At 44.2% G+C, this 17,828-nt stretch overlaps 1 protein-coding gene across 1 annotated transcript in view; it reads left to right on the top strand.

Moving 5' to 3' along the window:
• The first annotated feature begins 9,975 nt into the window (after nt 1-9,975).
• The window catches only part of EIF3E (eukaryotic translation initiation factor 3 subunit E), a 57,942-nt gene continuing 50,089 nt past the window's right edge, over nt 9,976-17,828 (top strand). Inside the window, exons 1-2 of the mRNA XM_073330322.1 lie at nt 9,976-10,104; nt 16,339-16,453. Coding sequence (XP_073186423.1) covers nt 10,015-10,104; nt 16,339-16,453 — 205 coding nt within the window. The 5' untranslated portion in view covers nt 9,976-10,014. The remainder of the gene's footprint in view (nt 10,105-16,338; nt 16,454-17,828) is intronic.

The following is a 17,828-nucleotide window of genomic DNA, read 5'->3' on the forward strand; positions in this document are numbered from 1 at the left end:
GCAACTGCCTTCAAGCAAGCTACATTCTCTTCATCAACGAACTCACAGTTAACCACCTCAAGAGCCGGTGGGAAGCAGTCGCAGAAGCCACAACCTCCAGACAAGATTTTCACATCAGCTTGCGGTGACAGAACAGAAGGCCCATTCTACCCATCAGAGGGATTTTAGTACCCATGTAAGTTTGATCTTCTTCCTACCTATTATTCAAGGAATGTGTGGGTCTTGCCTGTCAATAAAGCTGGATGCCTCTCTTTGAACGAGATCTCCCCTACCCATTCTGTGACAAGCCTGATCAGCCTTCACAAGATGTTAACATTAACTATTTACATTAGGTATTAAATGTTAAATGTCAAATGTGAATGTTAGTGCTACGTAAATGTCTCCTTTAAATCTGGGGCATTATACTGGTTTCTCATATGTGTATACAGAAGTCACGCATAATACATTGTATTAAGTACAGGATTAAAATGTAATACTAAGAGTTTCAGAGTAACAGCCGTGTTAGTCTGTATTTGCAAAAAGAAAAGGAGTACTTGTGGCACCTTAGAGACTAACCAATTTATTTGAGCATAAGCTTTCACTTCTCGGCCTTTTGGCTAAGATCAAGTATAGTTCCACTCACTATACTCCGCACCTGAACACAGCCGTTATATGGATAACTTACCCCCATATCTCAATGTCTGTACTCTGACCGGTTAAACTTTTACCCTCAGTCAGGGAGATTGCAGATTATTATGTAATCCTTACTCCACCAGCTCCTAAATCGAATTTCGCACCCCTTGATAATCTGTACCTTATTCCCTGACAACCAGAAACTTCTATGCTTGAACTCTGTACCGTTTCTTATTTCAACATTATCTTAATAAAATTATTAAATCTGTTCTTATCAGTTTAATCTCTTTCTATGAACGGTTGCAACACGTGCGCCGAAGATGGATTCTCCGGCTGCCATCTTTGAAAAAATCGATGCTGCTTTGAAGGTGTATTCTACCACTGCTGCCTTGGAAGAAAATCCTCCTTCTGCTCCTGAGACACCCCCAGCTGCTCCGTGTACCGCCGCCGCTGCTCCCCAGAAGGCCTCTCGAGCAGTGACTACAAAGAAGGTCCTCGGTGCCTCCAGGACATTACAGACCAGCAGCACGAAGAGGAAGACCGGTGGCTGCTCGAAGGACCCCCTCCGAGATGCTGTTCCAGAAAGATCCTGCATTCGGAGGCTAGCCTGTCAGGACATCACAGCCAGAAGGAACATCCCCCCCGCTCCCCAGCAGCCAGCCGCCGAGGGTAAGCCCCCGCGCCTTAGAGCAGCTGCTGACCAAGAGCCCCCCCGCTCTCCAGCAACACCAGCCGCCACTGGAGAGCCCCCCGACTCTGCCACTGCAAGAGGCTCTCAGGCGACCACCTCCCACCCCCGCAGCTGCCCAGGTCCCTGGCGCTGATGGTGCTCTCACTGCTCTACACACCGTCAAGAGAGGAATCTCCATTGATGGGACCAGCATTTCTCCAGAGACCACCCAGAGGGTCACCAGCGCCTTGCCAGATGCCTGCCCAGCCTCCGAAACCACCCAAAGAGACCGCAGGCCCCTGCCAGATACCTCTCGACCCCACCCGCCCACACCAGGATGAACCAGCCAGCGATACCGCTGGTGCTGCTGGCACCTCCCCGCTGCAAGGTAATGAGGACACCATCTACCTGTAGTACCCCCTCGCGGCGGAAGTGCACATCTGCCCCATCTGCTTCCCTCCCCAAAGCTTTGTGCTAGAAATGGCCTACCTTGATTATCATACACATTGTAAGGAGAGTGGTCACTTTACATAAGCCATTACCAGCAGGAGAGTGGGGTTGGGGGAGAGAAAACCTTATGTAGTGATAATCACCCATTTTTTCATGGTTTGTGTGTATAAAAACGTCTTCTGTACTTTCCACAGTATGCATCCGATGAAGTGAGCTGTAGCTAACGAAAGCTTATGCTCAAATAAATTGGTTAGTCTCTAAGGTGCCACAAGTACTCCTTTTCTTTTTGCAAATACTAAGAGTAAAAATCTTTGTGTATGCTACACTGTTACACTGAAACTACTGTATTTCTTAGATGTGATAGTTATCATATTTAGTATGTGTCTTATTCTGTTGTGCCATTTTAAATCTAATTCTATTGTATTTTACTATACCTTATATCTCTTCTTTGCTTTATTCTGTAACTATTTACTTCTTTAAATAAACAATTATTTGTTTTGAAAGAACGGCTGCTGGTGTGTCTATCCTTGAGCAGAAGGCTGTATCCTTTCAGGGCTTAGTGAGACTAGCTTGCTCTGGAGAGAGCCCTCTACAGGTCAGAGACAAGCCCCCTGGTAATACACTGGTAATTCCTTTAGGGTGGGCCACACCCTTGTTTACCCTTTAGTTGAAATTTAGACAAAAGCTGTAAGCACCATAATTGGCATCTAAAATCTTAGGGTAACAACTCCTGTGACAGACCCATAACCTCCGGCTGACTTACCAAAGTCCTCAGAGAATCATTATTTTAACGACATCAAGTTACAGAGAATCCACTATTTACTCCACTTTAAACCTGCATGTGACCCATGCTGCAGAAGAAGATGAAGACCATCCCAGGGTCTCTGCCAATCTGACCTGGGGGAAAATTCCTTCCCAACCCCCAAATATGGCGATCAGGTGGACCCTGAGCATGTCAGCCAGACACCTGGAAAAGATTTCTCTGCAGTAACTCAAGAGTCCTCCCCATCTAGTGTCCCATCTCTGGAAGTTGGGGATATTTGCCACTAGCAGTTGCAGATGGGCCACATGCCATTATAGGGAGTTTCATCATACCATCCGTTCCATAGATGTATCATATGCTGCCAAAAACTGCCTCAGATTGTGCAGTTCAACCACACTGTAAACCCCTGTTTAATTTCTTCATTTTCGTTCCTAGATCTCTTTTGGCTTTACTGCTGCCCAGATTTCTCCTTCCTATGGTATATCTGTTTTAGGTTCCCCCCCTGCCCCGATGTATTAGTATGTATTCCCTCACATCCCTTCCCTCCTCTCACCTACATTGAAACTCGTTTTATTTTCTGCCCATGTTTCTAATGTCTTTTCCTCTATTGTGACTAGATTTTTAGCACCTCCAATTTAGTATCATCTGCAAATGTCAGCAATGTTGCCTTTAAATAAATGCTAAATTAAGAGATATTCTAACACTAATCCATACAATACCTAAAAATACCAATACAATCTCCAGAAATAAATGCACTGCCATTTGTCATTAGCCTTTGTCTACAGTTGTGTGTGCATGTGTATTGTATTTTCAATTCATGACGGTGTGGCCCATTTGAATTCATTTTTCAATGAAGATTTTGAGTCTGTATCAAACGTCTATTTTAGGATTAGTTAAGACACTCATGTCAGGACGTTTGTCTGAAAGTAAGAGAAGGAAAAGAAGGAAACTATACCCAGAAAAAGGAATGCAACACCGTTAGTTACACAATAGCAATAAACAAGACAATGCCTTTATATAGGGATGTCACCTGTGGTGAGGTAAGTTTTGTTTTTACAGAAGGATAAACTAAGGCCCGGAGAAGTAGAGTGATTTGTCCAAATTTACATAGCATGTAAATACATAGCACTAAAAATTAAGGTTTCCATGATAACTTAATAAAAAACTCCTGGTCAGCCCAATCCCCTGGAGAAATGGAGGCATTTTCTGCCAATACCTTGAGCAAACCAAAATGTATGAATTTATGCTGCAGCAGAGAGTTGCACCCTTGGCAGAATAGTCTTTGATCAAGACAAATGCTCTTAATGATATTTTGCAGCTGGCATGCCAATAATTTAGCTGAGAATCTTAATTTAAAAAAGAACTATAGGGTTTCTATAGATCTGGATCTACAGCCTCCAAAATCATTAAAGTTAATTTTGCTTATAGGCTCTCTCTCATCCCTTTGACTCACTGGGATATTTCCACAGATTGAGCACATAGGGTATTTAGAAACTGACATACCTTGTAGTATTCAGGCATGAGTCTGTCTGGATTCATTTCAATGCAACTGTAGCTGCTTCTGTTACAGGCAGCACAGCAATTTTACTTGAAATCTAGATTTTAAAAAGTACAGTGTCAGTTGTGAGTTTAAGTTGTGTTGAGCTTTAAAATGTTTAAAAAAACAACCCTGCCATTTCAGCTGCCCCTAAATTTTATCCTTGTTTTCATGTCAGAACTGTCAACTGCAATTGCCAGGTAAATTCAAAGTTATGAATCAAGAGATCTGATTTGTTAATCAAACATATTTTTCTATATACTTTAGAAAAGAATACTTTCTATTTGTAACAGTGTATTATTTTTTATCTCCCTTGTTGCCTCTGTAACCCAGGCAGCTGCAGAATTTAACTAGAGGTAAGAAGGAGATTCTACATTTTACAAGGCAATAATCTAGTTCCTGAGTGGATAAACTACAAGGCTGAAGGCCAAATAAATTTCCTAATGAGAGAACAGAGTATGAATTAATGGTTGAGGAAAATGGACATTTCTCCAATATATCACATTTGATATCATTTGACTATAAATGTAATTTCCTTCATTCCTTTCTCTCATCTCACATCAGTGCTTCCCTTCCTGCACCTCCCCCCACACTTTTTATTTATTATTATTTATTATTATTATCTGAATGTATGGGACACCCACCATTGTGATGTCTGGCTACCTTGATAAGCCTTAAGTTGAATCATTACTGAACCAAATAGGAGAGACAAAACACCATCATCTGCTACAGTTTTAAGGTTCAGACCAACTTTTTGTTTAAAGCGCAACTCTTCTAAGTGTGCTAAATTCTACAGTTACGTGGAGTGCCTTGAAATTTGCTGTGCTGCATGGGGTTCTGTTAGTGGTCCGGATCTGGGGACATTTGATACAGCCCCTTTCCCAAATAACAGCTTTTCTTAAAGAAGACAGATCCTAGCAACCTTTTTTTGGTCATAGGTAGTGATCAAACTAGGGATGAGATCATTGCACCAGGGTGTCCAGCACTCCAAAGTTACCCCAACAACCCTCTGGGGGAAATCAAATTAAAAGTTTTTTTCAAAAAGATTTTGTTTTTCTTGTTTAGCACTTCGCACATCTCATAAGCTAACTAACTCTTAAAAAGAGTTAGAGAGTAATGTGCAGGGAGAGACGTTAAAAGGACAGTTTTCAGAGTAGCAGCCGTGTTAATCTGTATCCACAAAAACAAAAGGAGTACTTGTGGCACCTTAGAGACTAACAAATTTAGCTACAGCTCACTTCATCAGATGCATGCAGTGGAAAATACAGTGGGGAGATTTTATATACACAGACGACATGAAACAATGGGTGTTACCATAAACACTGTAACGAGAGTAATACACTGTAACGAGGTAAGGTGAGCTATTACCAGCAGGAGAGGAAAAAAAACTTCTGTAGTGATAATCAAGGTGGGCCATTTCCAGCAGTTGACAAGAACGTGTGAGGAACAATAGTGGGGGAAAATAAACATGGGGAAACAGTTTTCCTTTGTGTAATGACACATCCACTCCCAGTCTTTATTCAAGCCTAATGTAATGGTGTCCAGTTTGCAAATTAATTCCAATTCAGCAGTCTCTCCTTGGAGTCTGTTTTTGAAGATTTTTATTGAAGAATTGCCACTTTTAGGTCTGTAATCGAGTGACCAGAGAGACTGAAGTGTTCTCCGACTGGTTTTTGAATGTTATAATTCTTGATGTCTCATTTGTGTCCATTTACTCTTTTACATAGAGACTGTCCAGTTTGGCCAATGTACATGGCAGAGGGGCACTGCTGGCACATGATGGCATATATCACATTGGAAGACGTGCAGGTGAACGAGCCTGTCATAAATATAAAGGGAAGGGTAAACCCCTTTGAAATCCCTCCTGGCCAGGGGAAAGCTCCTCTCACCTGTAAAGGGTTAAGAAGCTAAAGGTAAGTGCTGGCACCTGACCAAAATGACCAATGAGGAGACAAGATACTTTCAAAAGCTGGGAGGAGGGAGAGAAACAAAGGGTCTGTGTGTCTGTCTGTATGCTGGTTTTCTGCCGGGGATAGACCAGGAATGGAGTCTTAGAACTTTTAGTAAGTAATCTAGCTAGGTATGCGTTAGATTATGATTTCTTTAAATGGGTGAGAAAAGAACTGTGCTGAATAGAATAACTATTTCTGTCTGTGTATCTTTTTTGTAACTTAAGGTTTTGCCTAGAGGGGTTCTCTATGTTTTGAATCTAATTACCCTGTAAGGTATCTACCATCCTGATTTTACAGGGGGGATTTCTTTATTTCTATTTATTTCTATTTTTATTAAAAGTCTTCTTGTAAGAAAACTGAATGCTTTTTCATTGTTCTCAGATCCAAGGGTTTGGGTCTGTGGTCACCTATGCAAATTGGTGAGGCTTTTTATCCAACATTTCCCAGGAAAGGGGGGGTGCAAGTGTTGGGAGGATTGTTCATTGTTCTTAAGATCCAAGGGTCTGGGTCTGTAGTCACCTAGGCAAATTGGTGAGGCTTTTTACCAAACCTTGTCCAGGAAGTGGGGTGCAAGGTTTTGGGAAGTATTTTGGGGGGAAAGACGCGTCCAAACAGCTCTTCCCCAGTAACCAGTATTAGTTTGGTGGTGGTAGTAGCCAATCCAAGGATGACGGGTGGAATATTTTGTACCTTGGGGAAGTTTTGACCTAAGCTGGTAAAGATAAGCTTAGGAGGTTTTTCATGCAGGTCCCCACATCTGTACCCTAGAGTTCAGAGTGGGGGAGGAACCTTGACAAGACATTTTGCGTTTTGCTGAATGTGACATTCTGGAAGGGCACAAGCTATCAGAGGACAATCTTAACGGTGTATTAACTTATTGTTTGCCATTTAATTATCTTTTTTGTTAGGCATTAAAATGGGAGCTGCATTTTCTGTGTTATCATCTGATTGTCAGACAATACACATCTGTGCCAGTGTCCCACAAAGCAGCTGATCCAAATTTTTGTTTTAATATTTGTGATTTCAAAAACAATTAAGCAGTGATTCATCTTTGCTGTTAAGAAAAGGACCAGACTAATTCTCATTACCCTGGATTTTTCTTTTACTGAAGTATCATCTTTGTTTGTGTTGTACACAAGGACACAAGTTGCTGTATAGACATGCTCTGGAAAACACTTATGGACATGCTTAATTCTTAACTGAGTTCAATGGGACTGCTGGATCCCAGCCCAAGAGCTGTTTTACATGATTGGATCACTGACACAAATTAATGCATATGAGCAGTCCCAGCATTCTGTGCAGTCCTTACAGGGACAAGAGCCCACAGGACACGTTTCAGTGTAACCCAGTAGTGCAAGTAGAAATAATTTCTTGCCAGTACTGCACTCATGGGAGGGACACAAAGATGGGGGGCACGTGACCCTTCATGCGACTCCTCCTTGCCCTGCCCCCAGCCCAGGGCCCCCACGCTCTCCCCATCCACTCCAATACCTTTGTATATACAAACATCAACATGCTTAACTACTCACTTTCCCCCCAAATATGTAGTATTCAGTCTGTTTATATGGAAAATGGAAGTTGGGTGAGGTGCCATATCAGCACATGACTTATTAAAAGACAAATTTTAAATAGAACTGTATCCTAAACTGCTTTATGGTATTGTACCCAAACATTGCATTTTAATGGGAGATTCAACTTCCTTTACAGAAACAGACTCCTGAAACTATTACCCGTCCACGAAAGTGGTCCAAAGTCATGCAGATAGTCCCATTGTCTTCAATGGGATTGATCAAATGATTAAGGGTTTACAGAATTAGGTTCCAAGTTTGTAAATTGTTGTGAACGAAACTGACAATGCCTGAGATGTCAGATCAGAAGGAACTTCATTCAAATAAAGGTGGGCAGATGTGTGATAAATCTTAGCTCTGTTGCTAAGATGAAGAACATATTTTCAGCAAAGTTCTTGGCAGATTCCTGAGGCAGCTGGTTTAAGGCTATCAGTATCTGGCATCATAATCTTCACTTACAGTTCTCTCACCCACAAGCTGGAAAATGAGGCACTTGTTTTCTTTGTTTTGCTGCTCCAATTCCAGTTAACAAAATGCATCTTAGACTAGTTTGGCTACAAAAAAGAATTCTATGTACACTGGGGAAAACACCTAATTCCTATCAGGCTGCAGAACTGGGCTAACATCAGAATACAAATATCCCTTGGTCAGTGCAAGCAGAAGCATTCCTCTAATGATTGGACTTGATGTGATGGAGTATGGATGTCATGGATAATTCAGACAAATGGTGAGAAGCAGAATTAAAAACACTGTTTAAACACCTTCCGTTCCCCCCCGCTTCCCCTCTTAAGGACTCCTGACCAACTTAACAGCACAATACATATGCTAACAAATTTAAACAAAGCCTATGTTTAAGCCTGCTAGCATATATATTGTGCTGTTAAAGAATGGACACCCTCCCTAACCATGTTCTGCTCCTTTAAGGAACAGAGTGCAGCCCCACCCACCTCCTCCAGAGAAGGGGGCTAGCTGATCTGGAGGATGGCGTGGACTGCACCTTTAGCAAGTTTGCAGATGACACTAAACTGGGAGGAGTTGTAGATACGCTGGAGGGTAGGGATAAGATACAGAGGGACCTAGACAAATTGGAGGACTGGGCCAAAAGAAACCTGATGAGGTTCAACAAGGACAAGTGCAGAGTCCTGCACTTAGGACAAAAGAATCCCATGCACCGCTACAGACTAGGGACCAAATGGCTAGGCAGCAGTTCTGCAGAAAAGGACCTAGGGGTTACAGTGGACAAGAAGCTGGATATGAGTCAACAGTGTGCCCTTGTTGCCAAGAAGGCCAATGGCATTTTGGGATGTATATGTAGGGGCATTGCCAACAGAACAAGGGACGCGATCGTTCCCCTCTATTCGACATTGATGAAGCCTCATCTGGAATACTGTGTCCAGTTTTGGGCCCCACACTACAAGAAGGATGTGTAAAATTGGAAAGCATCCAGTGGAGGGCAAGAAAAATGATTAGGGGACTGGAACACATGACTTAGGAGGAGAGGCTGAGGGAACTGGGATTGTTTAGGCTTCAGAAGAGAAGAATGAGGGGGGATTTGATAGCTGCTTTCACCTACCTGAAAGTGGCGGTTCCAAAGAGGATGGCTCTAGACTGTTCTCAGCAGTAGCAGATGACAGAACGAGGAGTAATGGTCTCAAGTTGCAGTGGGGGAGGTTTAGGTTGGATATTAGGAAAAACTTTTTCACTATGAGTGTGGTGAAGCACAGGAATGCGTTACCTAGGGAGGTGGTGGAATCTCCTTCCTTCCAGGTTTTTAAGGTCAGGCTTGACAAAGCCCTGGCTGGGATGATTTAATTGGGGATAGGTCCTGCTTTGAGCAGGGGGTTGGACTAGATGACCTTCTGGGGTCCCTTCCAACCCTGAGATTCTATGATTCCAAGTCTTTCTGGTACCCCATACCCGCTAAAAAATACTTGCCAGTACCGCATACTGGAGGGTACCACCCTACCTGCCCTGCTGGTGTAGCCAGAGCAGTTTGTTTTCAGTAACTTCCAGGCAGGGCTGGGAAATGGTTTGCCCAAGGCAAGGCACAACTAACAAATGAAGCGCTTTATCTCTCCACTTTGGCAGCGGTGCGAACCGACCACCGCACGCCAAGCCGCAGCCCCGTGCGCTCCGATCCAGCGTTTAGTGCGAGCCCGCCACGCGCAGCCTCCATGCGCAGCAGGGCACGTGCGTCCTCACGGAGACGAGGCGCTCTCAGCGCGCTGCCAGCCTCCTTCTTCACTAAGCCCTGAGCGCGAGCACGCCCAGAACGCCCGCACGTGTCCCAGCCATCACGCATGCGCACAGACCATCTCTCCCGCCGGCGGCCAGCCCACATGCGCGCGCGCGCGCACTACGTTCACTCTGACCACGCCCCTTCCCCCATGACGGCGCCGCGGCCGCGTCTCTGTGCGCGTTGGTGAAGCGGCCCGGGCGCGGCACCGCCCCCTTTTCCCAAGATGGCGGAGTACGACCTGACCACCCGCATCGCGCACTTCTTGGACCGGCACCTGGTCTTCCCGCTGCTCGAGTTCCTGTCCGTCAAGGAGGTACGTGGAGACCGGGCCGCGCCCCCGCCCGACACGTGGGAGGCGGAAACCAGCCCTTGGGCCTGCTCCTTCTCGGGGGGAGGGCGGTAATGAGGCCCGGCCCGGGGCTGCCGGCCTGAGCGATGGGCGCGCCTCACGGGCAGCGTTGCAGCTGGGCGGGCCGCGGCCATGCGCTGGGAGGTCGGGAAGAGCTGCCTGGAGTCCAGCGGCCTGTCCCATGTGGGCCGCTCTGCGCGCTCCGGAGTCACTGCGGAAAACGGGGGGCGGCTGGAGAGCAGATTCGGAGCTGCCTGCTCTTCTTCTCCTCCTCTCCCTAGGGGCTGCAGGGCATCCTCCTCCAGCTGCCCTCGGGCCTGCGCCCCGCGTCCCCTCACCAGGCGGGGTGGGGGAATCCTTCCCTGCCCGGCCCCCGCAGGCTTGAGTCCCGTTCCCTACCAAGGGGGGCGGGATCCTTCCCCAGCTGCCCGCGACCGTGGACCCCGTCACGTGGCAAGGTGGAGGAACTTCCTCCCCATCTGTCCACGGGTTTGGGGCCTGTTCTCCAGCTGCTGGTAGGCGTATCACCACCCCCGCCCCGGTAAGGCGAGGGAACCTCCCCCGGACCTGCACCTGTGCAGGCATGCCTTCCCTTCCCATCACTCTCTTATTCCCTTGCCTTGTGTCTCCTAAACCTTTTAGTATTATTGAGGAGCCTTGTGGCTCCAAGGCCTTGTCTGCATTACAGTTTAAACCCCTGATTCTCCAGAACTGTTATAGGTGAACATAATTTGTTGGGGAAGCATTCACATGGTTTTTATAAAGGGAAATCATGCCTTACAGCCTACTAGAATTCTTTGAGGGGGTCAGCACGCGTGTGGACTTGGGTGTTCAAGTAGTTAGAGTGTACTTAGATTTTTAGAATGCCTGTGACAGGGTTCCTCATCAAAGGCATTTAAGAAGAGTAAGATGCCATGGGATAAGAGGGAAAGTCCTCTCATGGATCAGTAATTGTCTAAAACATAGGAAAGAAAGGGTTGAAATAAAAGTTCAGTTTGCACAGTGGAGAGAGGTGTATATAGTGCTGCCTCCCCATAGTGTACTTGGACCAGTACTATGCAACATATTCATAATGATCTGAAAAAAGGGGTAAACTGTGAGGTGGCAAAATGCGTATCTCATACATTTTGACTTTAGCAAAGCTTTTGATACGGTCTCCCATAGTATTCTTGTCAGCAAGTTAAAGAAGTATGGGCTGGATGGATGCACTACAAGGTGGGTAGAAAGTTGGCTAGATTGTCGGGCTCAACGGGTAGTGATCAATGGCTCCATGTCTAGTTGGCAGCCAGTATCTAGCGGAGTGCACCAAGGGTCAGTCCTGGAGCCTGTTTTGTTCAGTATCTTCATTAATGATTTGGATGATGGGATGGATTGCACCCTCGGCAAGTTTGCGGTTGACACTAAGTTGTGGGAAGAGGTAGATATGCTGAAAGTTAGGGATGGGGGTCCAGAGTGACCTAGACAAATTGGAGGATTGGACCAAAAGAAATCTGATGAGGGTCAACAAGGACAAGTGCGAAGTCCTGCACTTAGGATGGAAGAATCCCATGCACTGCTACAGGCTGGGCACCGACTGGCTAAGCGGCAGTTTTGCAGAACAGAACCTGGGGATTACAGTGGATGAGAAGCTGGATATGAGTCAACAGTGTGCCCTTGTTGCCAAAGAAGTCTAATGGCATATTGGGCTGCATTAGTAGGTGCATTGCCAGCAGATCGAGGGAAATGATTATTCTGCTTTATTCAGCACTGGTGAGGCCACATTACGTCCAGTTTTGGGGCCTCCACAACAGAAAAGATGTGAACAAATTGGATAGAGTCCAGCGGAGAGCAATGAAAATGATTAGGGGGCTGGGGCACATGACTTAACCCCTGTTCCAGCAGCCTCTCCTCTTATTTAGTCTGCAGAAGAGAAGAGTGGGGGGGATTTGATAGCAGCTTTCAACTACCTGAAGGGGGGTTCCAAAGAGGGTGGAGCTAGGCTGTTCTCAGTGGTGGCAGATGACCGAACAAGGAGCAGTGGGGGAGGTCTAGGTTGGAAATTAGGAAAAACTACACCTCTACCCCGATATAACGCTGTCCTTGGGAGCCAAAAAATCTTACCGCGTTGTAGGTGAAACCGCGTTATATTGAACTTGCTTTGATTCACCGGAGCGCGCAGCCCCATCCCCCCGGAGCGCTGCTTTACTGGGTTATATCTGAATTCGTGTTGTATCAGGTCGCGTTATATCAGGGTAAAGGTGTATTTCACTAGGAGGGTGGTGAAGCACTGGAGTGGGTTACGTAGGGAAGTAATGGAATCTTCATCCTTAGAGATTTTTTATACATATAAAAGGATGGGGTCTAAATTAGTTGTTACCACTCAAGAGAGAGATCTTAGAGTCATTGTGGATAGTTCTCTGAAAACATCCACTCAGTGTGCAGCAGTAGTCAAAAAAGCTAACAATGTTGGGAACCATTAAGAAAGGGATAGATAAGACAGAAAATATATTGCCTTTATATAAATCCATGATATGCCCACATCTTGAATACTGTGTGCAGATGTGGTCACCTTATCTCAAAAAAGATATATTTGAATTGGAAGAGGTATAGAAAAGGGTAACAAAAATGATCAGGAGGATGGAACAGCTTCCATGTGAGGAGAAATTAATAAGACTGGGACTTTTCAGCTTGGAAAAAGAGATGACTAAGTGGGGGGTGGGGGGACGAATATGATAGAGGTCTATAAAATCATGACTGGTGCAGAGAAAGTAAATAAGGAAGTGTTATTTTCTCCTCCTAACACAAGAACTAGGGGTCACCAAATGAAATTTAATTGCAGCAAGTTTTAAGTAAATGGAAATATTTCTTCACACAATGCAGTCAACCTGTGGAACTCCTTGCCAGAGAATGTTGTGAGGACAAAGACTATAACAGGATTCGAAAAAGAGCTAGATGCATCCTTGGAGGATAGGTTCATCAATGGCTGTTGACCAGGATGAGCAGGGATGGTGTCCCTAGCCACTGTTTTCTAGTGGGAATGGGCGACAGGGGGTGGCTCACTTGATGATTACCTGCTCTGTTCATTCCCTCTGAAGCACCTGGCATTGGCCACTGTTGGAAGACAGGATACTGAGCTAGGTGGCCCTTTGGTCTGACCCACTCTGGTTGTTCTTATGTTCTTACACATTGGTGTAAAGCTAAACTGTGACTTGCAGGCTAATCTAGAGAAATTTGGGGCCTTAGTATGTTGTGTGTGTTGGGGCCTCACTCCCTCCTATTTCACTTTTATTTACGCACTTTTATTTATGTAGACAATAGAGATTTTGGGTAGGTTGGCCAGTCTCAGTTCTGGTACTTCCTGGGACAGGCCTGAGGGTGTGACTTTGCCCACCTCTGCATGATGTCACACCCAGAGTGCATGTGAGGTTATGCTACATGAGGGAGCAGGGGGCTGCAATTTTGAAGAGCATACTTCCCAGCCTGCATGACCTTGCATGCACAGAGTAGCACGCTTTTCATTATGGCGTTCCCCCATCAGATACCAGACAAAAACAAGCGTGGCTTTATCTGAGTACTGGATCTCTAGCCAATAATATTAATGGCTAATGTTAGAAAACCAAGACTACTGAGTTTAACATTGGACAAACGGTGTGTCTAGTTTTTGGGGGGGCCGTGAACTCAGAGCACCAGTATAAATGTCCTCCCTTTTGGCTGCTCATGTCAGCTCTAGTGACTGCACTAGTGTAGCTTTCCTAGACAGCACATATGAATCTAAAACAAAGCTACAGCTACCCACAAAACTTTCTAAAATACTTGTTGAAACCTAAATAAAGTAGGCTTTTCCTGCATAGAGATCTGGTTATCGTTAATCTCATCACAAGCAAATTGGCAGACTCCACAGAATAAGGAAGTACTCCCATTGTAGTCAATGGGAGTTTTGCATATACTGAATGTTTTTTATTTTTTAGAAAAACCTAGTTTTTAAAATAATACAAAAAGGACACATTTTGTAGTTGCTTAATTTGTGAAAAGTAAACATACATATAGTCTAAATACAAAGCTTGCAGTTCTGTAGGGTAAAACACCACATAATAATCAAGTTCACAGAGGAGTAACTGGTTAGTTACTTACTACTCTTTTGTGTCTACCCTTAGATATCAATGTATTTTGTCCAACTTTATTTTTTTTAATGCCTAGCCTATTAGGAAATTGTGCAGTAGACCAGGGGTTCCCAAACTTGGTTTGCGGCTTGTTCAGGGTAAGCCCCTGAGGGGGCCGCGAGACGCTTTGTTTACCTGAGCGGCCATACCTGCGGATGCTCAGGTAAACAAAGTGTCTCGTGGCCCGCCAGGGGCTTACCCTAAAACAAGCCGCAAACCAAGCCCCTGGCGGGCCGCGAGACGCTTTGTTTACCTGAGCAGCCGTACCTGCGGATGCTCAGGTAAACAAAGCGTCTCGCGGCCCGCCAGGGGCTTACCCTGAACAAGCCGCAAACCAAGTTTGGGAACCCCTGCAGTAGATGAATCCAAATACAGTAACTCCTCACTTAACGTTGTAGTTATGTTCCTGAAAAATGCGACTTTAAGTGAAACTATGTTAAGTGAATCCAATTTCCTAATAAGAAATAATGTAAATGGGGGTGGGGTGGGGTCAGGGATTTTTTTTTTGCCAGACAAAAGTCTCTGTGTACACACACAGACACATACTATAAGTTTTAAACAAACAATTTAATACTGTACACAGCGATGATGATTGTGAAGCTTAGTTGAGGTGGTGGAGTCAGAGGGTGTGATATTTCCCAGGGAATGCCTTACTACTAAATGATGAACTAGCAATTGGCTGAGCCCTCAAGGGTTAACTCGTTGTTGTTAATGTAGCCTCACACTCTACAAGGCAGCACAAATGGAGGGAGGGAAGACAGCATGGCAGACAGAGACACACACCCTGTGTGTGTGTGTGAGAGAGAGAGGTGCATTTCGCTGACACCACTCTTAAAGTACACTACCTTGTTAAGTTAATCAGCAAGCTGAGACTGCAGCAGCTGCTGCCAGGAAGCTCCCTCCCTCCTGAGCCATGTCGTGTGTGTCCCCCTGCTCTATGGAGATGGGGTAAGTGGGGTACAGGAGCAGGGGGAAGGGGGACACCCTGACATTAGCCCCCCCTCCTCCTCTCCCAGCAAGCAGGAGGCTCTGGACAGCAGCTCCAAGGCGGAGAGCAGGAGAAGCACATGCAGTAGTGGTTGGGACAGCTGAACTGCCAGCAATTGATAGCCTATTGGGCAGCTATTGCACAGGGAACTTAGGGGAACGGGGAGCTGATAGGGGGTCTGCCGGTCCACCCTGGTTCCAAGCCCCTACCAGTTAGCTGCAAAGGGCTGCTCTTCCTGCAAGCAGTGGACAACTCAGGCGGCTGCCAAACGACCTTATAAGGGAGCATTGCACAACTTTAAACGAGCAAGTTTCCTAATTGATCAGCAACATAACGCTGTTAACCAGGACAACTTTAAGTGAGGAGTTACTAAACTTTAAAAACATGCTCAGTTGATCCTAATGTGGCTGGATAATGGGACACGTCTCTTTAAAACTATATAAATTTTGAATTTACTGTTCAGTTGTTTTTGATGTTATTTCCACAGTTCACCATTTTGATGCAATGAACTGCAGTGTAGCTGTAAATTAGTATAGACAGGAAATTTAGTTCTACAGCTGTTGCTGAAAGGTATGTCAGACTGCATACGGTTTCTGACTGGAGTTTTGCTGCAGGCAATTCCGAAGTAGGTAAACAGGCTGCCAGAATACCAAATAATTTCTTACTTAATTAATTTTTACTTAAATCCAACGTGGAAATATTACACTAATTTTTACCACAACACTTCTGCCATATGGTTCTTACTGAGTGTAAATTATCAAACCAGATACAATTTTAAGGGTCATCCAGCTGAATGTTCTTTGATGTTAAAATATTTAACATTTTACAACTATAATACAACATGCATAATGTATCATTGTCATCATAGGAGATACAAAAAGGTTATCAACTCTCCCACTAGTGGAAAAGAATTGTGGGGAGTTTTGAAAAGCTACGTAATGTCAAATTTAAGGTCATGTTATTCCCAGCTTATTCATAAATAAGCAGAGCTATCTTTAAAAAGTAATCAGATGCTTTATTTAAAGAATGTTTCAATATGTTATATGAAATCTTTTTAACTTATTGTTTCAGATATACAATGAAAAAGAATTACTTCAAGGAAAATTGGAGCTTCTTAGTGATACCAACATGGTGGATTTCGCTATGGATGTGTACAAAAACCTTTATTCAGATGAGATTCCTCATGGTAAGCTTGGTCATAAATGGGTCTGTGGATTTTGCAGTCAGTTTTCAAGTAGATGCTTGAGTGAATGAAATCGTAACAATCCTTTCCAACAGCTGCCAATTTTACGGTCTTAAAACTGTCCCTGGTGGTGGTTTTTGTTTAAAACATTTGTCATTTTGTCCTCCTTTCCTTCTGACCACTGCTCGCTTGGCACCGTATTCTGGTATGGTTCTGAAGAATACACTGATAGTTGGTAATAACGTGTATGCAGTACTTGGTACCTATGGAATAAAAGTATCAGTATTAAGTTTAAGGAAAGATGATTAATGAAAGCAGGTGCCTTGTTCAAAAAAAGGTTATTGTCACTAATCTTGTAAAATATTTTCTTTCATTTAAAAATTTAGTTTCAAAGTGGTATTAAGAGTACTTCATGACCAATAACAAAGACTTTGGGATTACCATAACTCCCCTGATGCTATATTATTGGTTACATATTCCTTGCCTGTGAAAATATAATATTGCACACTTAGAAGTGTGTGAGGGGGAGGGAGGGTGGGCTGGCTGGCTGTGTTAAAACTTTCCTTTAGAGCATTCAATCTTGGAAACCATAGAGACAAGATATTTCCATTTTAGTACTGCATATGAATTTCAGGTCAGTTGTGATTGAGGTTTAATCACGTGTGGAAGTTCAAAGTTATGGTTCCTATGTCATGTATAAAAACATAAAACAACAGAGAGGTCAAACGTTCTGCAACAAGGGGTGAATTATCCTTTCACCCAGAGTCTAGGCATTGGGGCTACAGGTAAATTAGTATAACTTTGCAGCTAATGTTACTTACAAAAAAACTGTTTAGGGATCCTTAAGGTTCCAAAGTCAGGTACTCAAAAGTTAGGAATGACTTCATTAGTCTTTACAGGATCACATAAAGCTTGTTCTACAAGACCTCTGCTTCACTGATTGTTCAAGATGAGGCAGTGAGTAACAGAAAGTTCTCTTGTGTTTAAGGCAATGGGCTGGGACCAAAGAAATCTGGGTTCTACTCCTGGCTCTTCCACAAACTTTCCTTTTGATACTAGGCTAGAATGTTGTTACACAAACATGCCCGGGGAGCAAATTAATGTACAAGCATTCAATTCGAGCATTTCCTAACTTTTGAGTACCTGCTTGGCAATCTTAACATTTTTATTTAAGTTTTTTTTCAGTCTTACAGTAGACCATTTCAGCTGATGTGCAGTTATTTAGTTGGATAATGTTTCACTTTAATAGCTTACATATATGTAGGAACAATTCCTTGAAGTTTGAGAGTTCATATCTGGAAGAAAGCTGAGGGAATAAGTCTGGTTATTGGGACACCTCTGCCTGCATTCCACACACAATCCAGCTACATTCCCCCAA

The sequence above is a fragment of the Lepidochelys kempii genome, chromosome 2, assembly GCF_965140265.1.
Source record: "Lepidochelys kempii isolate rLepKem1 chromosome 2, rLepKem1.hap2, whole genome shotgun sequence".
NCBI classification, from domain to species: Eukaryota; Metazoa; Chordata; order Testudines; family Cheloniidae; genus Lepidochelys; species Lepidochelys kempii.